Source organism: Tachypleus tridentatus, chromosome 8, assembly GCF_004210375.1.
Source record: "Tachypleus tridentatus isolate NWPU-2018 chromosome 8, ASM421037v1, whole genome shotgun sequence".
Taxonomy (NCBI): Eukaryota; Metazoa; Arthropoda; class Merostomata; order Xiphosura; family Limulidae; genus Tachypleus; species Tachypleus tridentatus.
Window position 1 is genome coordinate 128,931,217 of NC_134832.1, and position 25,826 is coordinate 128,957,042.

General features: G+C 30.3%; 2 protein-coding genes across 4 annotated transcripts in view; both read right to left on the reverse strand.

Annotated features, from left to right (window-relative positions):
* Nucleotides 1-25,826, reverse strand: part of LOC143223476 (zinc finger CCCH domain-containing protein 15 homolog) — a 282,471-nt gene that overhangs the window by 89,427 nt on the left and 167,218 nt on the right. The window lies entirely within an intron of this gene.
* LOC143223472 (oxygen-dependent coproporphyrinogen-III oxidase-like) overlaps nt 7,773-25,826 on the reverse strand; it is a 31,850-nt gene continuing 13,796 nt past the window's right edge. The window contains exons 5-10 of the mRNA XM_076451504.1: nt 21,609-21,675; nt 21,018-21,255; nt 17,942-18,021; nt 15,826-15,932; nt 11,827-11,929; nt 7,773-8,421 (exon numbers count right to left, since the gene is read on the reverse strand). Coding sequence (XP_076307619.1) covers nt 8,245-8,421; nt 11,827-11,929; nt 15,826-15,932; nt 17,942-18,021; nt 21,018-21,255; nt 21,609-21,675 — 772 coding nt within the window. The 3' untranslated portion in view covers nt 7,773-8,244. The remainder of the gene's footprint in view (nt 8,422-11,826; nt 11,930-15,825; nt 15,933-17,941; nt 18,022-21,017; nt 21,256-21,608; nt 21,676-25,826) is intronic.

Here is a 25,826-nt window from a genome sequence, read left to right on the forward strand (position 1 = left end):
CTGATAAGCGTGCGGAGAGGCAAACTAGTGCACACCATCAACACATACTGAGATTAGTCATACCAAAGCGAAATAGGCATATAGGTACAAAAGTTCACGTTATATCTTAACGGTTTCTGTATTTCCCAGTTTCAACTGTTTGTAAGATTCTTCGGTCAGTTTTTTGAATGGTTACTTACAAGCTGCATCAGGTTAAGTACTGAAGAAGATGAATTTATCCTCAAGTACTGATTTTATGTTAGAGTTCTTGGCAAGACTGGCAATAAATGACCAATAAATGACCCTCCTCCTCCAACGTGTTATGTGTGATAAAACTCTTACAAAAGTCAACATGTGTGAGTGAGTTATTTAGTCATAATAAGGCATAGTTTAATATTGACTAGACACCTCTATGTTGCTGAAATTACAGCTGGCTTTGTTATTGGATTTTATTATTTTATAAAAAGCTGTTAATACATGAACTATAGTCCTGCACAGAAAAAGCTGCGCAGTAACATGAAATGTTCACAATCAGTGTTATTCTCATGTTACACTAACGAAATGGTAGAAACTGTGGTTTACATACAGGATAATGCCTCTTCTGTATATTGGTAATCAGGTGAAACATGTTTTGCGTGGACAATTCACGTCAATTTCCTTGTGAATAACCACCTCATTCACTGGACCTATCAATCGATTTCTGATTGTGAAGGTACCTGAAATCATGCGCGTACCGATAAAGTCTCATACACAGTTCCAGACCTCAAGGATGCCACTATTCAAGAAGTAGCCAAAGTACCAGATGAGATGTGTGCTATTGCTGTAAAATCCATTGCCACACAGATGCAATATGTTCTGGATATGGAAGAGCACATTGTAAACACCTGCTGTCATTGATCAGTTACGGAATCATTGTGGCTCTCCTGGTGGCAGCATGTAAGAACAGCGTACTTTGCACCCACATAATACTCTTAACACTGTTTAATTTCATCTTCCTATATCATATCGTTACTAAGATATGACTTACTAAACAGTAAAAATTTATAATAACTCTGTTCTTTAAAATTCAGTTGCTTGTCTTCTAGGTTAGTCATTACACTATGTAACAAAAACATATACAAAACAGAATATTCGATATAATATGTATGAAAGTGTAAAATATTTGTGTTTTCAAACAAAAAATAAAACTGGACCTATATCACACTCTGATACAAACAGTTTTATCTGGACATATGTCACACTCTGATACAAACGAGTTTTATCTGGACATATGTCACACTGTGATACAAACAGTTTTATCTGGACATATGTCACACTGTGATACAAACGAGTTTTATCTGGACATATGTCACACTCTGATACAAACGAGTTTTATCTTGACATATGTCACACTGTGATACAAACGAGTTTTATCTTGACATATGTCACACTGTGATACAAACAGTTTTATCTGGACATATGTCACACTGTGATACAAACAGTTTTATCTGGACATATGTCACACTGTGATACAAACGAGTTTTATCTGGACATATGTCACACTGTGATACAAACAGTTTTATCTGGACATATGTCACACTGTGATACAAACGAGTTTTATCTGGACATATGTCACACTCTGATACAAACGAGTTTTATCTTGACATATGTCACACTGTGATACAAACAGTTTTATCTGGACATATGTCACACTGTGATACAAACGAGTTTTATCTGGACATATGTCACACTCTGATACAAACGAGTTTTATCTCAATGAACGAAAATTTGAAATGGAAACAAGAACTCATTACCTTTAACAATATATTTGTTCATGAAATATATATAAATTGGCTGTATTGATTGATCATGCAAACGCATGGGCAGCCTTACTATAAAAAATCAACCAAAACCGATAATTATTTCAAGTTTTAAAATGTGATATGTATAACCCATAAAAAAAAACAATCTCTTAAAGCATAAGTTAGCGATCATTTACATAAGATAATAAGAGTACCAGTCCGTAACTAAAGTTATTGGCTACTCAGGAAATAACAGAACAAAAAAATGATTAATGAACACATGTAATGTTTAATAACACTTTAGCATTACGTCTCAATACAACTCTGTCCACAGGTGGGTTTTGTAGTGGGTTTGCAAATTAACAGGGCTAAAAAACTCTAACGTTCGATTCTCTATGGTGGACAGGACAGGACAGGACTTTATGCATCAACACCCCTTTTTCAAATACAACTCCAGTCTTACTCCAGTCTAATGATGTATTTTTAGCAAATGAATTGTTAAAAACCTTGGTTTTATAACTTGCATAAATTTCTTGTCCTAATTTATCGACTGTAATTATTGAAGACTTAAGAAACCTTTCTTTAAAGTACTATTATAGCACCATCTGTTGAAATTTACAAAATATTTTTGTGTAACTCTCGTTGGTTTTAACCTTTAGAATGTATATCAGTGATAAAATTTATTTTTTTTTACCATGGACAGCAGTATCCTGTTGTAGCAATGGTTTATATATCTTGACATTCAGGTCAATTTCAGAGATATATCAGTCACCATTACCACAGGCTGATGCTGCCCATAAGGCAAGGAAAAAAAAATCTCAAATATAATTTACAGTTTCAAATATGATCTGCATATTTGAGAGCTTCATATTAAACAAATCATTATCTTTTATTTATGATGTTTATCTAGATTTTTTAACTTTTGCTCCATTCTACAAATATGGAAAATTTCTTCTATAAAATATTTTACTCAAAAATGTGTTACACTAATACTAACTAAAAATTACTGTTACAACTGCTACACACTTTATTATATATATATTACACAAATCTGAAACATTTCATTAGTGTTGTTTTGTTTTGAATTTCATGCAAAACTACACAAAAACTATCTGTGCTAGCTGTCCCTAATTTAGTAGTGAAAGACTAGAGGGAAGGCAGCTTGTTATTACCACCCACCACCTACTCTTGGACTACTATTTTTACCAACGAATAGTGGAATTGACCATCACATCATAACACCCCCACAGCTGAAAGGACAAGTATGTTTGGTGTGACAGGGATTCGAACCTGAAACCCTCAGATTACAAGTCTAGTGCCTTATCCACCTGGCATTTCAAATGGAAATTAACTTTTACTCCTGTTTATGTTTGGCAATGAAATAATATGATGAGCTTCTAAGATCAAGAATGCAAGTCTCATTTTGAGATCATTTTATTCTTTTTTTTTTTTTTGGCACAATTAGTTACATGAACTAGGAACCTTTAACCAGACAAACCAGTAATTTACCAAATCTATAACTAAGAAAATTGTTAATAACAAAGAATTTAAGTTACATAAAAACACCCTACATAATTCACAAAAGTTATGAAAGAAATCAATCTCCATTATTAAGTTATAACTTCAGTAATTCACTTCAAAAGATAGGAGTTAATTTGGAAAGAAAAAAACCAGTTAACCTTGAAAACAAAGGTATCAAGTATTATTCAGTTTCCAAGACAGCTATGTATAACTAGCAGGATTCATTTTTCATAATATCAAAGTAACAAACTTCAAATGTAAAAAAACATACGAAAAAAAACAAACTAATTGTGACAGCCAATATTTACTTGTGAACAAGTTAAACTTAGCACCTTAATGAAAATTACTGTACAAAGAAAGGGCAAAAGTCGGGATTAAATTGCATATATAAATTAATATTCTATTACCATAATAATGTAAAATGAAACAGGTGTATCTGACAGAGAGAATTTACCTTAGTAAAGAATTTTTGTTTTTAATTTTGCACAAAGTTACGCAAGAGCTATCTACACTATCTGTCCCTAATTTAGCAACGTAAGACTAAAGGGAAGGTAGCTAGTCATCACCACCCACCACCAACTCTTGGACTACTCTTTTACCAACAAATAATGGGCTTGACCATCACATTATAATGCCCCCTCAGGTGAAAGGATGAGCGAATTTGTTGTGATGGGAGGTTCAAACCCTCGATCCTCGAAATAAAGTGTTAAAAAATAACACAAAAACAATGTAGAGGAGCAGAAAGTTAAACTACGAATCAGTTAATGCTAAAAAATTCACAATTAATAATGATCAAGAAAATAGTCACTATAAAAATATAATTAAATACTATAATATTGGATCGTACTTCTAAAACTTGTTAGTTCAGACAGTTATTAAAAGTCTTTTTAAAATAGAAATCTAAAAATATATATTTAATAGTAATAAATATTTGCTGGAAAATATTTAAAACTGTTTACCAATTAATTTGCAGTTACCTCTATTGCTTCCCTAAATATTGTAACACATGCAAGTGCACTGTGTGAGAACCAAGTGATACAGTTCAATCTCAGGACACCACAGTCTGCATGTACAAACAGTATATTCTACAAATTTAAGTGAAATATTTAATACAGAAAAAATTTTTCTTGGCCCATGAAAATATGTTAACCCTGTGTGTGAATATTAAAAAAGGATTGTTATCTGGGTTACAGCTCTCAAATAAGTTTCCCCCTTTCCATCTAGCAGTGAAAATGTAAAAATCCCATCGTACATGGTACTACATTAATCACATTTTACAATACATATCATAGTTTAGCACTGGGTACAATGTAATCACTTGATGGTCAAACAAAATGGAAGCAATACATGGAATATTAGGAGTTAAAAGTTGACACAATATTTATCATATTACAACTACATTTCACCTTATTGCATCTTTCTAGTACTGAGTCATTACCTTTTTTTTTTTAATGAAATTGTGAAAAGATATGTAATCATAGTTTGAGGTTTTGATACATTATTCACAACAGACACTTGTTTTATTTGTATTTCATCTTCTAACTTTAAGCCTAAAGTGCCATCAGCTCCAGATATTCATATTACTATCCCTATTGAGTCTAGATGCAGCCATTGACTTTTATAATAAGCATCTCATTGATATTTGACCAGTAAAAAGAAAACAGCTTTGCTGATGTGCTCATGATAAAACTACATAAAACTACAACAAAAATACACCAGAAACAATAACAGTGGTAAATAAATAGTACGTTCATTAAAAAAAATATATGTATTCATAATGTCTATAATTGTGAACAAAATATAAGAATTAAGGACCATCACCTCACAGAAATAGACTGATAAGATCTGTACATGTAAATCCAACTTACACAACCTGAGAAAATATAAGTTTAAATAAAAACTGCCAAAGGTTTTTTTTCTAAAACCATTTTAAAACAAACAATTTCAATGTGTTTGTGTTGTTTTCAATAGTCTGCATTATAGTGTTTACTTATTTTAGAATATCTCACACAACCACATGTGAAGAAGTAAAATACCAGTACACTGTACCATGAATACACATGTGCTGTGTACAACATTGTACAACACAAAGTAGTGAACTACAAAGTTATACAAATTTGGTATCATGTGTGCACTAGTCCAGCAAAAAGCAACTGTATCTTAAACTTTAATGTTTTTGTTATGCAATGATATAATGCATTTTTGTTTTAATTTTTATCCTTTTTTTATACCTCAGGAATTTTTTGTTTATTTTAATAATGAAAAATGAGGGAAGGAACATACAGATAAACATTTATCTTTAATTATTATACTTTAAGCATCATATGCACTTAGCCTTATTGATGGACATTTTGTGCAGAACTGGTCATCCCAGGTTCAAGACATACAGTACTACGAATAAATCAAACTTTTATACATGTATACAAAGATCACGTGTATTTTTTCATTAGATTTGCTACTGTGATTAATTCAAAAACACTTAAGTAATTAACTATACCATGTTTAATTTCCTGTCCTTCTGTCTGGCAAAGTTCACAGTGTGAGCTAATACTGTTGGACATTATCCCTGTAGTTAAGAGGTTACCAAGTATTACCTTGTTTTACTTTTTAGAGAGATTTTAAACCTTTCAGAAAATGCAGTTTTAATTAAAATGTGGTTTTCATTTCATTTTAACATCACAAAAATACATCTATACGTACTTGTTTTTCTTTTAAACTTTATAAGACAAGCTATGGTCTTTCATATTGAAATTAAAACTCACTGAAACATTATATAATAATAACACATTAAAACTGTTGTGTATAGCATATTGTTCAAGGTTTGTTTCTTTGTTTTTTTAAACTTTCATGCAAAGTTATCCAAGGGATATCTGTGCTCAGTGTCCCTAACTTTGAAATGATAGACTAGAGAGAAGGCAGCAACTCAACACCACCCACCAGAAGTTCTTGGGCAACTCTTTTACTAACAAATAGTGGGAGTGACCATTACAATATAACACTGAAAGGGCAAGCATATTTGATGATGGAGATTGAACCTGCAATTTTACAGTTAAGTCGATCACCATAACAACCAGCCCATACCAGATCATTTGAATGTTCAATACTGATTGACCAGACATGCATACTTATAGATATTTTTTGCTTTCTCTACAGCCCCCTCCAGAACCATTACACCAGGAGTAATTCTCCAGCCTCTCCACCTTTTCCAATGCCTCTCTCATATAAATCATAATGCAGCAACTTTCTACCAATAAGTGTGGAAAATACTCTCATGAAACAGGTGACTCCCTCTATTCAATTCTACCAAACTATTACTCTGAGTTTTGTCACAAGATAGAAGCACTGGTTTTCAGTGGAGAAGAAGGGTGGGAAGTGTGAATGGAGGTAAGTACCTATAGGAAATACATTTCCAATGTAGGAAAATTATAGCTTCTGATACAGTACATACCTCCTTTCACATAAATGAGAGGAATCCCATACTAAACAAGTGTAGTGACCAGTGAAAGGAAAAGAAAAAGCATCCTTCAAAGGAAATCCAATGGACACTTTCTAAGATGAGACAGTCAGATTCTAATATTTAATGTGGGGAATTGCACTACTTCTGAACCAAATATATGTGTTTCACCCATCATAAAAATATGTTGCAAATATGGCTGAAAACAGAAGAGTACATTCAACTTGAGAGAAGTATGGCCAGAAGGTGATCCAAGCCATGGAACATTTATAAAGCTCAATCCCAAAAATTATAAAAGTAGGTAAAATGAAAAGGATCTAATCACTAATGCCGATCGACAGCACGGAATGGAAGAAGGTTAATAAGATCTGACAAAGGATCCCTGTGAAACTCTACTGGTTATTAAAAGCCTGTATATGAGCCTCACCTAAGGGAATTAGGGCTACCTTGGAAGATCATATCCCCCAAAACTAAAGAATTTTGCAAGCTACAACTGAACTGAAAAACCTTTCAAACAAAGTCAAATAGGAGAAAAGCGGGCCCAAATGAGATAGAAAAAAGAAAAACACTGGATAGACCACAGTTTGGACTTTTCTAACTTGATTAACATGACATTGTTGCCATCTCCAGAAGCAGCTGATAAGGGTAATAGGCAGGCTCTTGTTTGGAATGGACAAACAGTAGCCAGTTGACCAAAGAAAGAGGAAAGCATAACCCAAGAGCATAAGTGACAAATAAATGCTCTGAACACCTGACAAAACATACAAAGCTGAAGCAAGTTCAAAGAGCAATGCACAAAACAGAGAAATCACTCAGTGGAAAATAAACCAAAAAGAAGGTTATAAGAGACGAAATATCATAGTATGCAAATAAGCATACTCTTTGTCTTTTATAAACTTGGATAAAAAGCCCCATCTAAGCGAAATGGAATATTAAAAATTAGAATAATACAGACATAACACCCAAATTAAGAACATGAACTTCAGAATTTAAAGTAGAAATAAGTAAATCAAAGTATTTGATATATATCTGAAAAATAAAGCCTAGGAAGTTATGTTAATTTAAAACGTAAAAAAAAAATAATAATGGAGAAACTCCTCTTTGGAAATATTACTAAAATCAGGATTTACCGAAACAGCACCAAAAAATAAAACATCAGAATACAAGCACTGCCAAACAAAAAATGATAATTTGGTAGAATTGAATAGAGGGAATCATGTGTATCATGAGAGTATGGTGCTCCTTTACTGGTGGAGGTTTGATGCATGATGATTTGAATGAGTGATGCACTGGAAACAATCAGTTACAGCAAAGGGGTGATAGAAGGCTTGTGGAATGCATAATTATTATTTTTGCATATAGAGGGCAGTACTGAACATGAATAGTTACTTGTGCAGGCATGTAAGCAGAGTTAATGTACTGTATTGGAAATATCCAAATAGAAGTGTATAACTGACACACACAAACACAATAAAAATATTTGTAGACTGCAAGATGTCTCTATAAAACTCATCGTTCTGTTTGTAGAAATACCGTTGAACGCCATACCATCAAACACTGTCGTAACTCATTTTCAAACAACTGACAGACTAAAACTTCAGTTACACCCACTCTCTTGATTTTTAGAACATCCAAGAGTTTAGCTTCCTTGGATTCTGGATCAGGCTTGTGACAATATTCCCATTTCTAAACAAATAATAATAATTTTCATTTTATTGATTGAATAAAATATGGAAAATGAAAAATATCCACAACTATAAAAAACAAGATTTATAAACTGCAACAAAGTTTAAAACAACAAAAAAGCAAAGCACCACAAGATCATCAAACAACATTTTACTAACTTTAAACCAAGGTAATGGGCTTCCAACATAAATCACTGTCAATAGTTTTAACTGTGACAAAGTCAACAGCAGTTTGATTAAATACAAGCAACTTTATATAGAAAAATCACTTAAATAAAAGGAAATAACTGGTACTATAAGCACACAGTTAAACTTCTGCAAACTGCTAGGTGTTAAAAACCAACATACTGTCACAGGTTAATATCTTTTATGTTCTTTAGAATGTGGGATAATGTTTAGTAACATACTGTTTACAAACAAAAAATAAACAGTAAAATGAAGAACTTTATCACATTATCAGAACTTTTCACAAGTCTCTTCATGGTTTTAATTTCGTAATTTAACAAAACACTTCATACTTAAATACTTTCATTTTTGTACATGATATATAAAAGTTATTTAATTACTATTTAGATTCTATAATAAACTTGAACTTTTTCTCATCAACAATGTGACTGGTAATTTAACAAGACATTAACTTCAAATATTAAAATTAAAAGCTTCATGCATAAATAATTTGATTCTTTTCTTAAGCTAAATATAATTTCAAGAGTAAAAACACAGAAGCACTTCTTCTTCTTCCTTTTTACAAACAGGTTTTTATTTTCCCATCTAATGGATGGGTGCACAAGCTAGTACAACACAAGATTAATCACTAGAGTGCTTATTAATGTCTGTATTTTGGGAAAGACTACATTTTTTTGTTTTCTTTTTCCCAATTGTGAGACCCTCACCAGAGTCATGGTGAAAATGAAAATTACCACAGCTTAGAAAGTGCAACCAAAGTAAAAATATAGATATCTTTAATATCAAAAATGAAATTGATACATCAAATTTAACCTTGAAAATTAATTAATCAGGTATCATGTAATTTATTTCTAAGCAGTATAAATGAATTTTCTTGCCAGTGGTATCTTTTATTTGATAATTAATAACACCTGGTGAGGAGGAAATGTTATATCATGTCCAACTGACAAAATGTATCTTAATCTTATATCAAGAGCTGTATCAAAATGTACACCATGACCAATTACACAGTTATATTCAAATTTTAATTTAATAACTTTGGCACCACAACATAGTTTATAATTCAAAGGTTTGTATTATTTGAGTTTATTTTCTTAATATTAAAAGTAAGAAGTTAATTAATTTTTCAATTTTCCCTTCTTTGTCTCACATAATCTGTTCTCCAAATTGCCCATCTTAAATTTTATTTACACCATTTTATGATTTTCTGAATATCCAAATAATAAGAAACACAAAGTGTCAGCACTGACAAGCCAGAATATCAACTTAGAACCTCTAATCCTTTTTCTTTCTTTAATATAAAAACAATTTCAAATCCATGCCATGTCCATTCCATATAATTTTGTCTTTCAAAAAGAAACCATACTAAAGTGTGCTCCTAAATACATATTACTGAAATAAGCTTCAACTGTAAACTCCAAAGATATTTTTAAATATATTCTTTATTTAATGTTAAATAATTTAAATAAACGTAACTGAAAGTTAAAAATTATTTATAACTATGGCAATGAACAGCTTTTCCTTTTACAAGATTCCTTTCATTATTATGTTAACTCCTCATAAGTAGATATTTTGCCTCAGTTTCGTTATTTGTGATTGTGTTTTCTGCTTCAAGCAGCTATGGTTTAGCCTATTTAAAGTTTAGTTAGAAAGCCAGTTAAAACAGACATTGTATTTTAGAGACTGATATATTTGTGGGTTCTAAAATGCATACTCACGAGTAACATACAATGTTTTTCATCATAGTTTCAAACAACTAAAGGTAAGGAAGTATGCTCTTGAATATATATTACAAAATCCAGTTCCAATCAACTCTAATGTAAGTCCAAATTTTGTGTGTGTGTGTATATATATTTATATTTAGATATTTTTTTTAAAGTAACTAAAAAATGTGACAAGTATAAACTCATTAGGTTACATAAAATATAAATGATAAAGATCGTTTGTTTGTTAAGCACATAGATATACAATGAACTATCACCAACATGGGAATTAAACCCAGTTTTTAGTATTATAAGCCTTCACACTTACTACTGAGTCACTAGGTGGCAAATGAAAAGTAAGTTAAAGAAGTTCATGACATTAGTTCAAGCAGAATGCATTACATGCTTGTAGACTGATCACTTGTTTACACTAAATTTTTCCACTGCAGTTAACTGTCTATGACATTTTAAATATATTCTAAACAGCTTTGTACAAAAAGAAAATTAAAAGCACATATGGATGTGAGAAGATTAGAATGCTGAAACTGTTTATATATGTAACTCTTCTGTTATAATTTGAGTCATTTATAGAAAAATAACGTATCACTGATTTAATTACATAACTTAGTCTTTTTATCTCCCCTCTGTACACTGATGTGACTTTGTTACAGTTATCAAAATGGTAGCAAAAATAAGAGATAAAACAAAGTTTTTACCTGAAAAAACTATTGATATTCATGTAAGAGATTCTAGAGGTTGTGTAAAAAAACACATTAAATTTTAAGATTAAAATATTTTTTTATTTTTATGATGAAAATCACCTTCCACTCAGACCTACTCAGTAAGGATTTTATAAACTTACAGACAAATCTTCAGCAGAAATACTTTATATATTTCTAGTACAACCTACTTATGCTGTTTACTAACAGTTAGTCAAATTTCTTGACAATATACTTAGTACACTTACAAGGCCATTCTAATGGACTGATGCAACTGACAAAACATATTCAAAGTTGCTATTAGTAGTACCTATGAACCTGAAAAAAAATCCGAGTTATTTATCTATATAATATCTTATTCTTCAAGAGTATAAGCTATACTGGTGAAGGTTCCCTAATACCTGTTAACTACATGGTTTTCTAATACAATATGCAACTGAAAATATTAAGGATACGAGTGTTTGCTTTCACATTGTTTCTGATTGTGAAAACATTAATTTTGTGACTCAAAGTAACTTTTACTTGGTGATGCATTACTGAAATAAACAAGCCACACCCACATTTCATCTAAACATTTTTTCTTTAGTTTAAGTTAAACAAAAACACATTTTGAAACGTTTCTGAAAATGGTGGTTTAATATTTTATCAATATTGTTTTAAAATAAATTAGTGCACAAAGAAACAAACCTTTGTATAAAGAAAACATAAAATAAACAGATAAATATGATAAATAACAATTGTAACTATAAAAAAATAACAGTTCATAAACAGAATTATAATATACAAAAATATACGTACAGCATATAATGGTAAAGACATTAAGATACTTTCATGTCTGGATCCTGGTGTGTAGAGACCAAACTTTGTTCCTCTATCATATATGAGGTTAAACTCCACATACCTGAAAAAAGAATAGATCAATATCTCAAGATGAGACTAAACATCTTATACTTAAAATGAGATTAAAGTTAAGGAAGAATTAATTATGGTCAGGTTTGAAGTATACTGTTTTACAATCTTGAACACTGGTTGTGTTAAAACAAATAACTAAGCACAGAAAATGTACTCAATCACTAATAACAATTGAAATTTATTTTCAAAATAAAAGTGTATACTTGTTCAACATTGGGAATTTTCCTTTATCATCGATAATATGATTTTGATAGTGTATGAATACAATGTTCACATTACTTTTCAAGATATCAACATTTGTGTTCATTTCAATTTGTGATGCTAGAATGTGGGGTAAATGCCAAACATTTTTTTCTGATGTATTTTGACTCTACTCCCCCCCCCAATGATACACACACACAAACAAACAAACAAAAATTTACTGATTAAGATAAACTACTTTTCCACAACAAAACAAGACCAACATTGAAATGATGTATCAAACGTACTAGGTTCTTACAGGTGTTTAAACTGATACAAACACAAGTACCATTTAGTGGAATTCTTTAAACTTTCATTCAACAAAACTTTGATACACATAGATATTATCAGAAGTAATCATCATATTAAGAACATTTAAATTAACGGTTAACTTCAAAAGTTTTACTTTTGAAACCTACACGACCGTGATAAAAAAAAGTTTGTTTGTTTTTTATATGTGATACATACTTTCTCAGGGACCACAGCTGGATTTAACTAACTTTTACATTTTCAAAAACATTTGAATAATTTTACTAAAATCTTACTGAAGGGGAGGGGGGAGGGTATGCAAAATGATGGTTCATAAAGATTAAAAATATTTCATTAAAATGCATCACACATAGAAAATTTAATTTGTTAAAGGTACAACCTGAGTTGTTATAGATAAAAAGAAAGTAATGTTTAGGAAAAATTTAAAGTGACATTTTCAAAATGTAAAGTATCTTGTATGACATTTTCAAAATGTAAAGAATCTTGTATGACATTTTCAAAATGTAAAAAGTATGACATCAAAATGTATATGACATTTTCAAAATGTAAAGAATCTTGTATGACACACAAGCTAAATGAGAAGCTCCTAAGATTCACCCAAAACTTTAATTTTGAAATGCCAATCAGATATAGAGCTATAAACAGTACCTGCTGTCTAATTAGAAGACTGACTGCCATAATTTACATTATGTCCTCATAGTTAAAACTTAACACCATGTTTAGCAGCTTGAAAATTAGACTTTCCCATGGATCCCAAGATAAATATTTCCACCATGTCAAGTCTGAAGTTCATTAGAGTAGCCAATAAAAGGTACTTACTGACAGAAGTCCTAAAATTAGAACTAGCTTATTACTACTATATGAATGTTTGTGGAAGTATGCAAACATCAAGTACCAGCTTAATATCTTCCAACATTAGAGATCAATGAAAGAAGAAAATGTCTACACAATTCTGTTACAGAATGAATCACCACAGCTACATTTATCTACTGGTCTGTAGAAAGTCATGACTAAAATTTGCATGAAAAACTTGATTAAAATCGAAAGCTGCAAAAGTAAAAAATCATTAATGAAAGTTTTAATAGTTTTCTTTATCACAATTTTATATTTTTATCAATATTTTGGCCAACTCATGTTGAAATATAATAAACAGTTAAAAATGTAAACAAGGTAAGACATAACTTTTCCATTTCAGCATAATTAGATTTAATATGATTAAACAAGAAAATTTACCAATAATCCAAATATTATGTCTGAAAACTTAAATTTACTTTTAGAAGAATCAAGCTCCTGCTGTCTGAACAAAAAAGTATTTTAAGAACCATTTGTTTTCTGTAGTTTTTTGGCAGTAGCTCTATAATTTACACATTTTGTACATTTTTCCAAAAACTAATGGAACCACACTGTCATAAGAGATTTAGCCTACATTCCAATTCTCAGCACAGCAAGGTGCTTTGTTTTTAATATGTTTTTGTGAAATCCACAATTTGATTTTCTTTAAACACCTGTAATAATGGTATTCATTCAATTAAAACTGTAAAAGTCTAATGTAGAGTAATATACCTCCACTTCTTTTCTCAATGTTTTAATTATAAATCAGAACAATATCTTATTACTATTACAACAGATAAGAATCATAACAAAATTCAATTATATCATTTCCTTTACGTATAAAATGACCTGCATCATAAAATAACTATGAACTAAGTCATCAGACAATGTGACACACAACTCATCAAACCAAGAATAACAATGGAAATGCTCCTCATGTTAGTCCACACTGTGACAGGGTACATCCAGAGAAGAATCAAGAGAAACTAAACAGGTTATGATAGTGGTCTGTCAAATTTAGGTACAGAAACAAAGGCTGCTCCCAATTAGATTATACTGGAGAAGGAACAGTATTATTTCTTATACAAATCTTAAAAATGCATATAGGTGTGAGGTTGAAGACAAACAGAAAGAAATTGAGGATTGATACGTTGTGATCAAATTCAAAAAGGCAAGCACACACGGGTAAAAAATGAAATGCATTAAAAATCGAAAAGTAGAATAAAGATGACTACTTACTAAAATGAAACTTCAACAAAGAGAACTGCAAGTACTAATCATTTGTTTCTGTAGTTCCACACAAAGTTATAGAAGAATACAGGTTTAAAGAAGATCAGTTAATATATGTGTACTACAAAGAAGGCTACCAAAAATGTTTATTTCAGAATTCTGCACACAAAGCTACAGTACAGCAATATGTAGAAAGTGATAATTAATTTTGAAATGATAAGCTAGAGAAAAAAACAGCTTCTCAGCAACACCCATCACCAACTTTTATTTGACTGGGTAGTGGGGAGGTTACCATCATATACCAGCTGTGAAGCCAGAAACGAAAAAAGAAAATTTAAAAGGCAAGGTTATTACAAAATTATAAAAATAAAACTCTCAAGTAAACTGTAATGAAGAAGACGCAATCAAAGCCAATAAACACCAATAAAAACCAAAAAATATTAACAACATAATTTTAGTATACTGAAAATGCATTTCCAATAGGTACTTACCTTCCTCACAAGCTTAGGTAGTGTTGTTCAGTGCTGCCCTCTATACACAAAAGTTTTAATTATGCATCTCACAGGCCTTCTGCCCTCTCAGAAGTGTTAGTACCATAGAAGTGTACCATGTAACGTTTGATCTCCCAATGCATAAAACAAATAAATCCATCATCAGGTCACCTGCACCTGAGGCCTGTTACTCCTGAAGTGGTAACGTGAACTTTAGCATTAATGGTACAAAAAAATGTACACCAAACATCAGTGCAGAAAAAAGTGACTTAAATGAACTGATAAAAACTAATACAATAAGTGAATTGAATAAGTTGAAAATTAAACATGCAGCAATAAAAAATAAAAAAGCCTGTCAAACTAGAATGCTGTCATATAAGAAGTGAAAGTTCAGTAGATGAGTACCATCTTGGAATATTCCAATTCCAATACAGTGGAGTAGAAGGCTTGTGGTATATGTGAAGAAAAAGTTTGCATATAATAAAGGGCAGCACTGAACAAGAACAGCTAATCTTGTAAGTAGAGATAAGTACCATATCAGAATGTATTTTATAATTTAACAACTTACCTGATCTCTGTCAACATCTTCTGAGAATATACATACACCTTTATGTAATCACATATTTTTAACCTTACAATACATGCATTTATTTTTGCACTAGTTTTATACCTAAAATTAATAAATACATCGTTATAAGAATTAATTTTGTAAGCTCATCATTTATCAATATATTTTGATGTCTTCCACAAAGTAAAAGAAAATTTCTGAGTATACCAACAGTTCACTCTAGGAATTGTCTTTATTATCAACCGATTAACTCACCTTCCTCTCCTTAAAAGTTGCCACTGGCGATCGGCATAGGAATACCCCTTTTCTTTGTTCTTCTTCACAATCGGTATATAACAGGGAATTACAGCCTTGGCACAAGACTAAAATACAAGCTTCATTACACACAAATCTCATGCCTGTTTATAAGGTAAAACTGGCTGCCAACATATTTCAATGACAAAATGTAAGAACTAAGTACTATTTAAAAAAATTTACAATTCTAGAAGAATAAATATATCAAATACGAAACTTAACCACCTACTGAAAACTTTAATCCACACCCTCCTTATGAAAATCCACAATTGTTTTTTCTTATTATTGGTGATTTATAAATGTATACGTATGTAAAATTATAACAATAATAACACTATATACATCTGATATTTATTAATTTTTAAAATACAACCAAAACTATATGATTTTTTTTATTAGAAAAATATAATACATTTGAATTATAAAATGTTAAGTATTTTCCACTAACCTTCCTAAAACAATGAAACTAGTATATATTATTAAAACCATTGCAATAAATCAAATATTATATTAATTGTTTGTTTGTTTTGAATTTTGTGCAAAGCTACACAAGGGCATTCTACACTAGCCATCCCTAATTTAGCAGTGTAAGACTAGAGCGAAGACAGCTAGTTATCACCATCCACCATCGATTCTTGGGCTATTCTTTCACCAACGAAAAGTGGGATTCACTATTATACTATGATGCCCACACGGTCGAAAGGGCAATCATGTTTGGTGTGATGGTAATTCAAACCCTCGTCCCTCAGATTACGAGTCGAGTGTCTTGACCACCTGGCCATATATTCATAATGACAATATTACACTAGATAACAAGAATTAATTTAAGCAAAACACACCCATACTTTTTCTAATAATGTTTTTTTCAAGTAAATTCACAAAGTTTTGTTCAGGTGCACCTTCTATTATCAGGTTAACAACATCATGACAGAAAGACACGTTTTCAGTTTTACATAAATCTGTATTCAAGATGCCCAAAAAATGTGTGACATATTATACATATAAACTACTACAAGAAAGTAACAGTTGCAAGAACATGTCTACAATTTTTTGACACACACCATATGCTATAAGTACACATCTACATGTGCTCCATTTGCAGTTCTAAAAATATTATGTCAACATTTGATTTTCTTACACCTGTTGGCCAGCATATTAAGTGTCAAGCTAGCTATTGCATCAGTGATCCATTTGCATAGTATTCCCAGCTCATTCAACTTTGTTCTAAAGATAATGTCCTTCACGTAACCACAGAGTAAAATCCCAAGTATAGTGGTGTCTGACAACCATGTCGACCAGTGAACTGGCCCATTGTGGCTTCTTTTCTTGAAACTGTGTCACTTTTTGGTCAAATTCTTTTTTCTCTTTCATGACAGACTCAGTATAATATAAATGAGTTAAGTATTTATACTATAACTTTTGATGCTTTGTTTGTTTGTTTTTGAATTTCACACATATATGAGGGTTACCTGTGTCCCTAATTTAGCAATGTAAGACTAGCAGAAAACTGGCTATCACCATCCACTGCCAGAGCCAAATTAAGATGACCATAGGACCTAGGAACCTCCTATTTGTAGGCCCTACCAGCCATACAAGTTAAACCAGATTAACTTTTGAGAAAAATTTTAATGGACCCTTAGTTTTCATAAGCCCTAGGCACTGTGCCTATTGTGCCTAATAAATAACCCAGTCATGCCCATTGTCAAGTCAGATTACGAGTTGAGCTTCCTAACCATCCGGCCATGCAGATGTATTTGGTGACCAAGCATGTGTTGTATGTGATTACTCTTAGAACGGCAAAAACCTGATTACATGCACCCTTCACTTCATCAACTACATACCATAAGTATGTAACTTTTAATGTCTTCTCATGGTTTAACATTGTAATACATAACAATTTTCACATGCACAGCTACATTCAAGTTCTCATTCTGTGAAGCATACAGGTCAAACATAGATATATATATCGTCTTTACAATGAACATTTGACAAAATCATGAAAGTTAAAACTTAAATTATAATTTCATAGAAGCAAAGCAGAAGGAACTCGGAAGATAAAAATACCTGAATTACTTACAGAAACAAACTGAAATGCTTTGTCTTGAGTTGGTGAGTCAACATCATCAAAGAATATTCCACCAATGCCTCTACATTCCCCTAGGATAAGGAATACCAACACTAAAAATTGCTGCACAACACTTATGATCACTTAATTCAATAAAAGTCAAATAAATTCCACATTAAAGATTTCAAGACTTGCATGCCATTTCTTATTAGTCTTTGGCCACTATTAACACAGGTAAAAATCAAATATATAATGAGCACTTATACATTAGCCAGCATTTTAATTGTTAGAATACACCTTTAAGAAAAAAATGTCTACCATTTATTGCAAAAGGGTAAAGCTGATTTCTCCAGTAGCTTTGTTCAACTACACTGAAATCTTTCTTGACATTACTGTAAGAATTAATATTTTGGTGCAAGAGTTTCATGTGATTTTACAAATTAATGAATTGTAAAATCACATGAAATTCTTGTGCCAAAAATATTAATTCTTATAGTAATGTATGAAAGTAATGACAGAAGTTTATAAGTAAAAATTACATGTTGTATATAATAACTTAGTTGATACTATAAGAGCATAAAAACATTTAAACACAACTTTACGTGCACCATATTTCTAAACAGTTAACAATACATTGTTACCAATATTACATCTGTATTATTTAACTCTTAGATCATAAACTTTAGAGTGAAATTTTAAAAAGCTTGAACACAATTACAATATGATAATTTCAAAATTCTATGGAAATCATTTTAGTTCACATTCTGTTAAAAAAGTTTATTAGTTCTAATCCAAGAAATAAAGAAAGTGCCATGGTAACTTAATTACTTGCTTATCTCCGTGCAAGTTCAAACCACTTCTACAATGACTTGAATCACATCAATAAATATGCTAAAATTACAACTTACTTCTATGAGAGATAACAAATACAACAATACCAAACAACCTAATAAGCAATATTAACAATATATAAAGGCTGGAAAAATTACAGTAGAACACTAATTGTTTTGTGCAGGAAAAGTGTTCTAAAATATTAACCAATTTCTATATTAGAAGGTCATTATAATTATTAACTTCAGGACTGAAAAGTAACTTATAAATTAGGGAAACTAATTCTGTGAAACAGACAGACAAGCAATGCATAATGCCATAAATCAATACACAGGGTGTTTAAACCCAATAATAATTAGAATATACTTATTCATCATTTTGTTATCTTTGTTTTGAATAATATTTTCAGCTGTAAAGCTATGTTTCACCCTAAGACAAATAAATAATAGAATACCATTTGAATGATGTCTATCATTCAAATTACACTACAGTCATGTCTTATTTTTATATTGGAAACAACTGTGTACTAGGGCCCCAAGTTTAAAGCAACACGAACATTTAATTTTTCCATAATTTACATACAATTATATAATCAGTGGTTTACAACATAATCCAAGTCTAAATTTCTAGACTATGGTAAAGTAAACTCTAGGTCATTGTTACCAGCTATGTAACTTCTGACTGAAACAAGTATTCTATAATATATTTATTTTAATACTGATGTTTATTTCAGTTAAATATACATTTAGAAATGCATGTAATTTATAGTGTTAAATATGTGTTGCAAAATTCCTGTCTATTCTCTAAATTTGTAGAAGATTCTTGAGTCAAGAATCAAGAACATACATATTTTATTAAAGCACGAGTGTATTGTTTCCAATGAAACTTTTGAGAACCTCACCATAAAGTTTATAAATCAACATGCTAAGAGACACTATACATAGTTGGTTTGCTACAGTTAGTATACTATAAATATTGGAAGCTATAACTGTGATAAACACTCACAAATTGGAAGACTGCAGATATTTGACCAAGAATGTTCATAGATGTCGAACATTAAAAACTGGTTAACTTTAGTAAATTAACTTCAGACATTACTATTTCTATGAGGACGTTATATACTTTCTTCAGGAAAAAAACTGGTGTGTGAAGAAGCTAGCTTCTATCCTGTCAAAAAAAGTGTACCTGTGTATTAACAAAGAATTACTTTGCTCCTTGTGAAACTTTAACAAAATAACCAGCTCCAGACCAAATAGAAGACTCAGTATTGTTTGTAAGTTTATAAAACTTTGTATATAAATAATTATTTGTAATAACTGTTATTATAAATTGTATTGTTGTTTGTATATTCAAACATATTTGTCTTAAGAAAGAAAATTTTAATATGTTTAATACATATTAACATTCAATAAACTTTTAAATTGAAATTAAAATTTATGGCTATTTGAAATCATAATATGTAACTGGCATAACTTAATAAATCAGAGACTCATCCAGGATAAATTATATGTAACGTGACTTAGTTATAAATTCAATTCATTTCTTGTTGTTTATCAAGTAATTTCCTGCTGGCTAGACAGTGATTAATGGCCTGTTGAAAAACTTCTAGGGTATAAAAATTTGTTTTTGCATCTGATATTATCTTAAATGTTTTTCTAAAGCTGTTTTTATTTTAGGTAAGGATTACATTACTTTATATTTTGCCACATTATCAATGCACAATCAGGAATTTTATATTGCGTGATTTCAAATTGTTGGTTGTATAATTTTAATATTTTTTTCTGCATGAAAACTGAATCTCTGATGTACACATCACTAATTAAACTATGTCTAAATATTACAATATAATGCTTGGCTAACCTCTGTTAAATGAATTATCCACAATACCTACTTCTAAAGACAACATTGCACTACAATACTGGCTGGCTAATGTTTACTAAAATACTGACTGATCTTTGCATTGGAATGTTACTCTATAAGGTTCACAACATCTCATATTAATTAAGGTTAAGAGACTAAAAGAGACTACTCTAAAAGACCATGTCATATTAATGCTGGAAAAGAATACTGCTTAGCTTACTCACCTCCACAGTGAAATACTATACAAAAAGATCAACTGCCATCTTTGATGGAAAACCAAACAACATCAGTCACTGAACTGTATATTAGAAGTCTATAAAAATATGTTTGATCTTTATGTTGTAAGAACACATACAATAATTACCTCTGTATTGAAAAACTGGATTGCAAGACTTACCTCTATGTTGGATGAAGAAATATTTGTCACACCATTCCTTGAACTTGGAATAGTATGAAGGATTGTGTTTATCACATGCTTGTTTTAGAGTCTGATGAAAATGGTGGCAATCTTCTTCATCCAGAATGTAGGGAGTCAAGTCTGTTCCTCCTCCAAACCACCACTGAATTGTGCCATCTTCCTCTTGAACTTCAAAGTACCGATAATTGAAGTGTATTGTTGGAACATTTGGGTTACGCTGTAAAAGAAAAATAGAGTTTTAGTGGCTACCATTAAAGCTGTATTCTTATTATTAGGAGAACACATGGTTCAAAAATTAAACATAAAAATATGAAACCCCGATAACCCAAGTAGTTTTGAAAGGTGGACCTTTCTTTATCATGAAATAGGTACTGAGATATAAACACAGATGCAAAAACTTAAGCAACAAAGACAAAATATTTATACCACATGTTACACAGTAATGTAATAAATACACAGCAACAGAAAAAAAAAATGACAATACAAACTCTGTTAACACAACTTGTTCACTGTTATGTAAGAAATTTATTTTGTGGTACAACACATTCAATCAAAGAAGAAAATTCATACCGGATGTATGACAGAACTAACACCTGCTGCAAAAAATGGGAGCTTTCCTTCTGATAACTTCTTTCCTCTGAAAATAAAGGAAAACAAATCATTAGTACAGTAAATTATTAAATGTTGAATATATTTTTGTATGTGTAAACATTTTAATAGTTATACATGTGTGTGTGTGTGTATGCATAAGCATACAAAGAAATACTATGATGAATTCTAATTATTTACCTAATGTCATAGTGATTTGTTAGCCACCACCTTCTTAAACTTCAAAGCACCAATAATTAAAATGTATTATTAGAACATTTGGTTAATAAACAAATATAGTTAATATGGCTTACTGTATGTAATGAGCTTGGAACATATATAATTATTTAATATATATTTAAACATCACTAACTTGTAATAAAGCATACTTTGAACTAGTAACTGAACACTTCTAACAAATTAAAAAAGCTAAGTGTGAAGAATAGCATATAAGTAACAAAACCTGAAAGTATTTTTCTTCCAAATATTAAAGATACTGGTAGTGATTATTTCAACTATCATTTACTTTGTGCTGCAATTTCTATTGAAAACAGCTTCAAGATGTATACAAATTCCCATTAAAGTAAAAAAAAAAAAAAAAAATTACTGAGACTGTTTCTGGTTTTGCCGTTAATCATTAAAAAGAAGCCTTTGTTATTACATGTACAAGAAGTTTCACAAATTTTAAAGTAACTTCCTGCATATTTCTCTTATTGCAAAGATAGTTGTGGACTCATTGCATCAAATACACTGATTTAAGACCCAAATTGAATATGTTTAACTTTTCCTGTTTTTAAACTTAGTGATACATCGTATATCATCTTTACACCAATCCAACAGAAATCTAAAGTTCCAATAACACGTGGAATAAGTGTTAGTATTAGCATAAATACTCTACTAATCACATTGAAAATTAATCTCATTTGGTTTGTGACAAACCACATGAAAGTGCTTACATGAGCTAATTTCATTAGAGAGACTGTAATTTATTTAATTTCAAAAATAAGAAGTTTCACTGCTCTTCAAAAAACTGATATGATTCACTGTTCAATAAATATTTTAAAACAAACAAAATGCATGATTATTCATGTTGTCATTACTTTAATGACTAATTTTCACATTTCTGAGTTTCAGTCTTGTTATATTTTTCTCGTAAAATTTTATTTCTATAAAAAAATATGCAAATACAGATTATATAAGTTTGGATAATAAAAAAAACATTACATAAACAAAACTTATACATACACAAATATAAACACCTATGTACTTACAATTGACATGTTAACTACAGAGTAAATAAAATTAAAAATGATTACAAACTCAGTAAATTCACAGCATACTTTAAAATTAACATGCTAAATAAACTTCTTCAAGACTTTACTGTAAGGACACATTATACAAGTATTCTTTTAAAGGCATAACACTGACTCAATAAACATTACCTATAGATAATATGATAAATTAACAATATTTTATAACTTTATAATAAAAGCTGTACAAACTAACAATAACTCAAATGACAAACATAACTTGAGGTAATACGGTACATAAACAATATCTAATGATACTATAACAAAGCTGTATACGAATAACAAATTACTAAAACAACAAACATTACCTACAAATAATACTGTAAATAAATAATAACTAGTGACAGTATACTAAATCTGTACAAGAATAATAATTACTCAAACAATAAACATTTCCATACAAGTAATATTGTATATAAACTATCTAATGATAGTATAATAAAACTGTACAATAATGACTCAAACAACAAACATTATCTAAAGGTAATATGGTAAACAATATTTTAGTGATAGTATAATAAAGCTCTACAAGAATAACAATGACTCAAACAATAAAATTTACTTACAAATAATATGATAAACAACAACCTAGTTACAGTAAGACAATTAAACATTAACTCAACAAGCAACCAACATTCTTTATCCAGGAATTGACATTCAATATTAAACAAGAATTACACAAAGGTACATATTCTCTCAAAACCAAATTTAAAAAAATTTAAATTAGGATATGCAAGGAAAATCTATACTCAAAATTTTCCTGTTGGTATATAACTTACTCAAATCTTTCTACTTAATATAAAAACAAGATGAAGAAAAGATTTACTGACAACAGAACTGTGCAATCAGTGTTACAGGCTGAATGTATTTACTCTCAATAAATGGTGTATTGATAGGTTTTACTGTCAATAATTAATTTATACAAGTGAAAAAAAAATGTTTGATTGAAGGGTTTAATTGAGACTTTACTGTGTGTAACATGTTTATACACATGAGAATACAATGAAAAAGAGAGAAAATTTAAACAAGTTTTATTGTCAATACATCAAAAAATACTAGACTGAAACAAAACTAATGTCTGCTTTAAACTTTTTAACCAAAGAAATATGTCAGTTGGAAAAAGGCTTAATGTAAATGTTACAAATTTGTTCTAGTTTACTATTTGCTATTTAAGCCTATTGAGAATATGAAAAAAGGAAGGATTTTATTTTAGTAAATAATATATATCAAATTAAAATTTGATATGACTCGAGGGAGAGGATTTGTTACAGGATATACAAAGTGAAGAGTGATGAATCTCTACCACCTACAAAAATGGGGTGAATGGGGTGGTTAACTGGTACTATATTTTTAAAAATATTTTCCATATGATAGATGAATAGTGAATATCTTTAGAGGGATCAAGGGTCAGATAATAATATGAATCAAAAGGATCCTGAAATCAAAATCTTCAAAAGTTATGAGATTTATTATCAGGTTATCTAAACAGTAACAAATCTCATTTGAATTAAGTTTTAACTGATTATCTGCTGAAATAAATCCAAACAAATGGAAAATAGTTCATATTAACCAATTAGAATGGACTAACTGTGCACAACTAAACTCTATGTAAGTGAATTACATTTTGTTATAAAAGCTTTTATAAAAGCTTTATTAAGCTATTAGTATTATTTCCTCAACAAGTAAAAACTTAGGCCAGTGTTATATTTTCATCATGTGGAGCACAAGTTTTACAGACTTTACTCACTCCAAGTTTCAGGCTTCAGTCATACTGTGATCTAGGATATATTAAGATTCAGTGGGGCTAGAAATCTGAACAAAACATCTGTGTACTTTTTCAAGTCCAAGTTCCTATCCCGCAAAAAGACAAAAAGCTTCCCTCATGTATTGGAATATTGAAATTCTATATCTCAGTAGCAGCCAATACAAAATTGATGCAATTTCACCAATTTCTGACACCATTAAGTAATACTAACTTCAGTTGTAAACCACACTTTTTTCTGTGTATATGGGAGGAACATTCAGATGGTAAAAGTTCTTCTGATGAACCTAGGGAAAAGTCAGTAGGAATAATGTACAAATTAGTTTGCAGCATCATACTGACATCCAAGTTTTAAACCCAGAAAATAGATTTTCATTCTGCGACCTCCTTCTTAAGCATAATGTTGACCTTTTCCTTCAAACAAGAAAAACCATAACTATGTAATACCTACAGTACAGTTTTAATCAGTATTACACTAGGTGTCCAATGCCTGCAAAGAGTCATTCTCATACCCCAGACCCAACTTCAATCTCTCCATCAGTATGTCAAAATGAGGGAGAATCTCATAAGGTGATTTTGTTAAAGTTAAAACTCTACAGAAGAAAAAGTTTCCTTTCTTGCATCTATACAGATATGCAATGAAATGGTATTATTTAAAATTTTAGAATATGTTAATATTTATATAAATTTTCTATATCCATAGGAAAATAAAAATAGTGTCATTCATCAAGTAAAGATTACAAATTCAGTGTTTAATTTATAAACCTCACTAAAATCTTTTCTCACTAAGTCTAGCTGTATCTATAGTAATAATAAACCAATAAACCTAAAATTATGAAATTGGTCTAATCTCAAAAATATTGTGAGTTACCCATTCCAGATTTCAATAATTCAGACAGATAAATAAATACATTTTTTTTAATATTTTTACATTTTTTGGGAGGCAGCTTAATTAGACTGAAAGTGTTTACACTTTTTATTTTGCTTGAAACAATCCTATGTACTAAGCCTTGTGTAAAACAAAAGTGGCAGAATGTTACCCACTGAGCGACTTCTCAACCTACAATGAAAAAGAAAATTTATTCTAATATATAACCTGCAAGTAAGCAATAATAGCAACTAACAGTA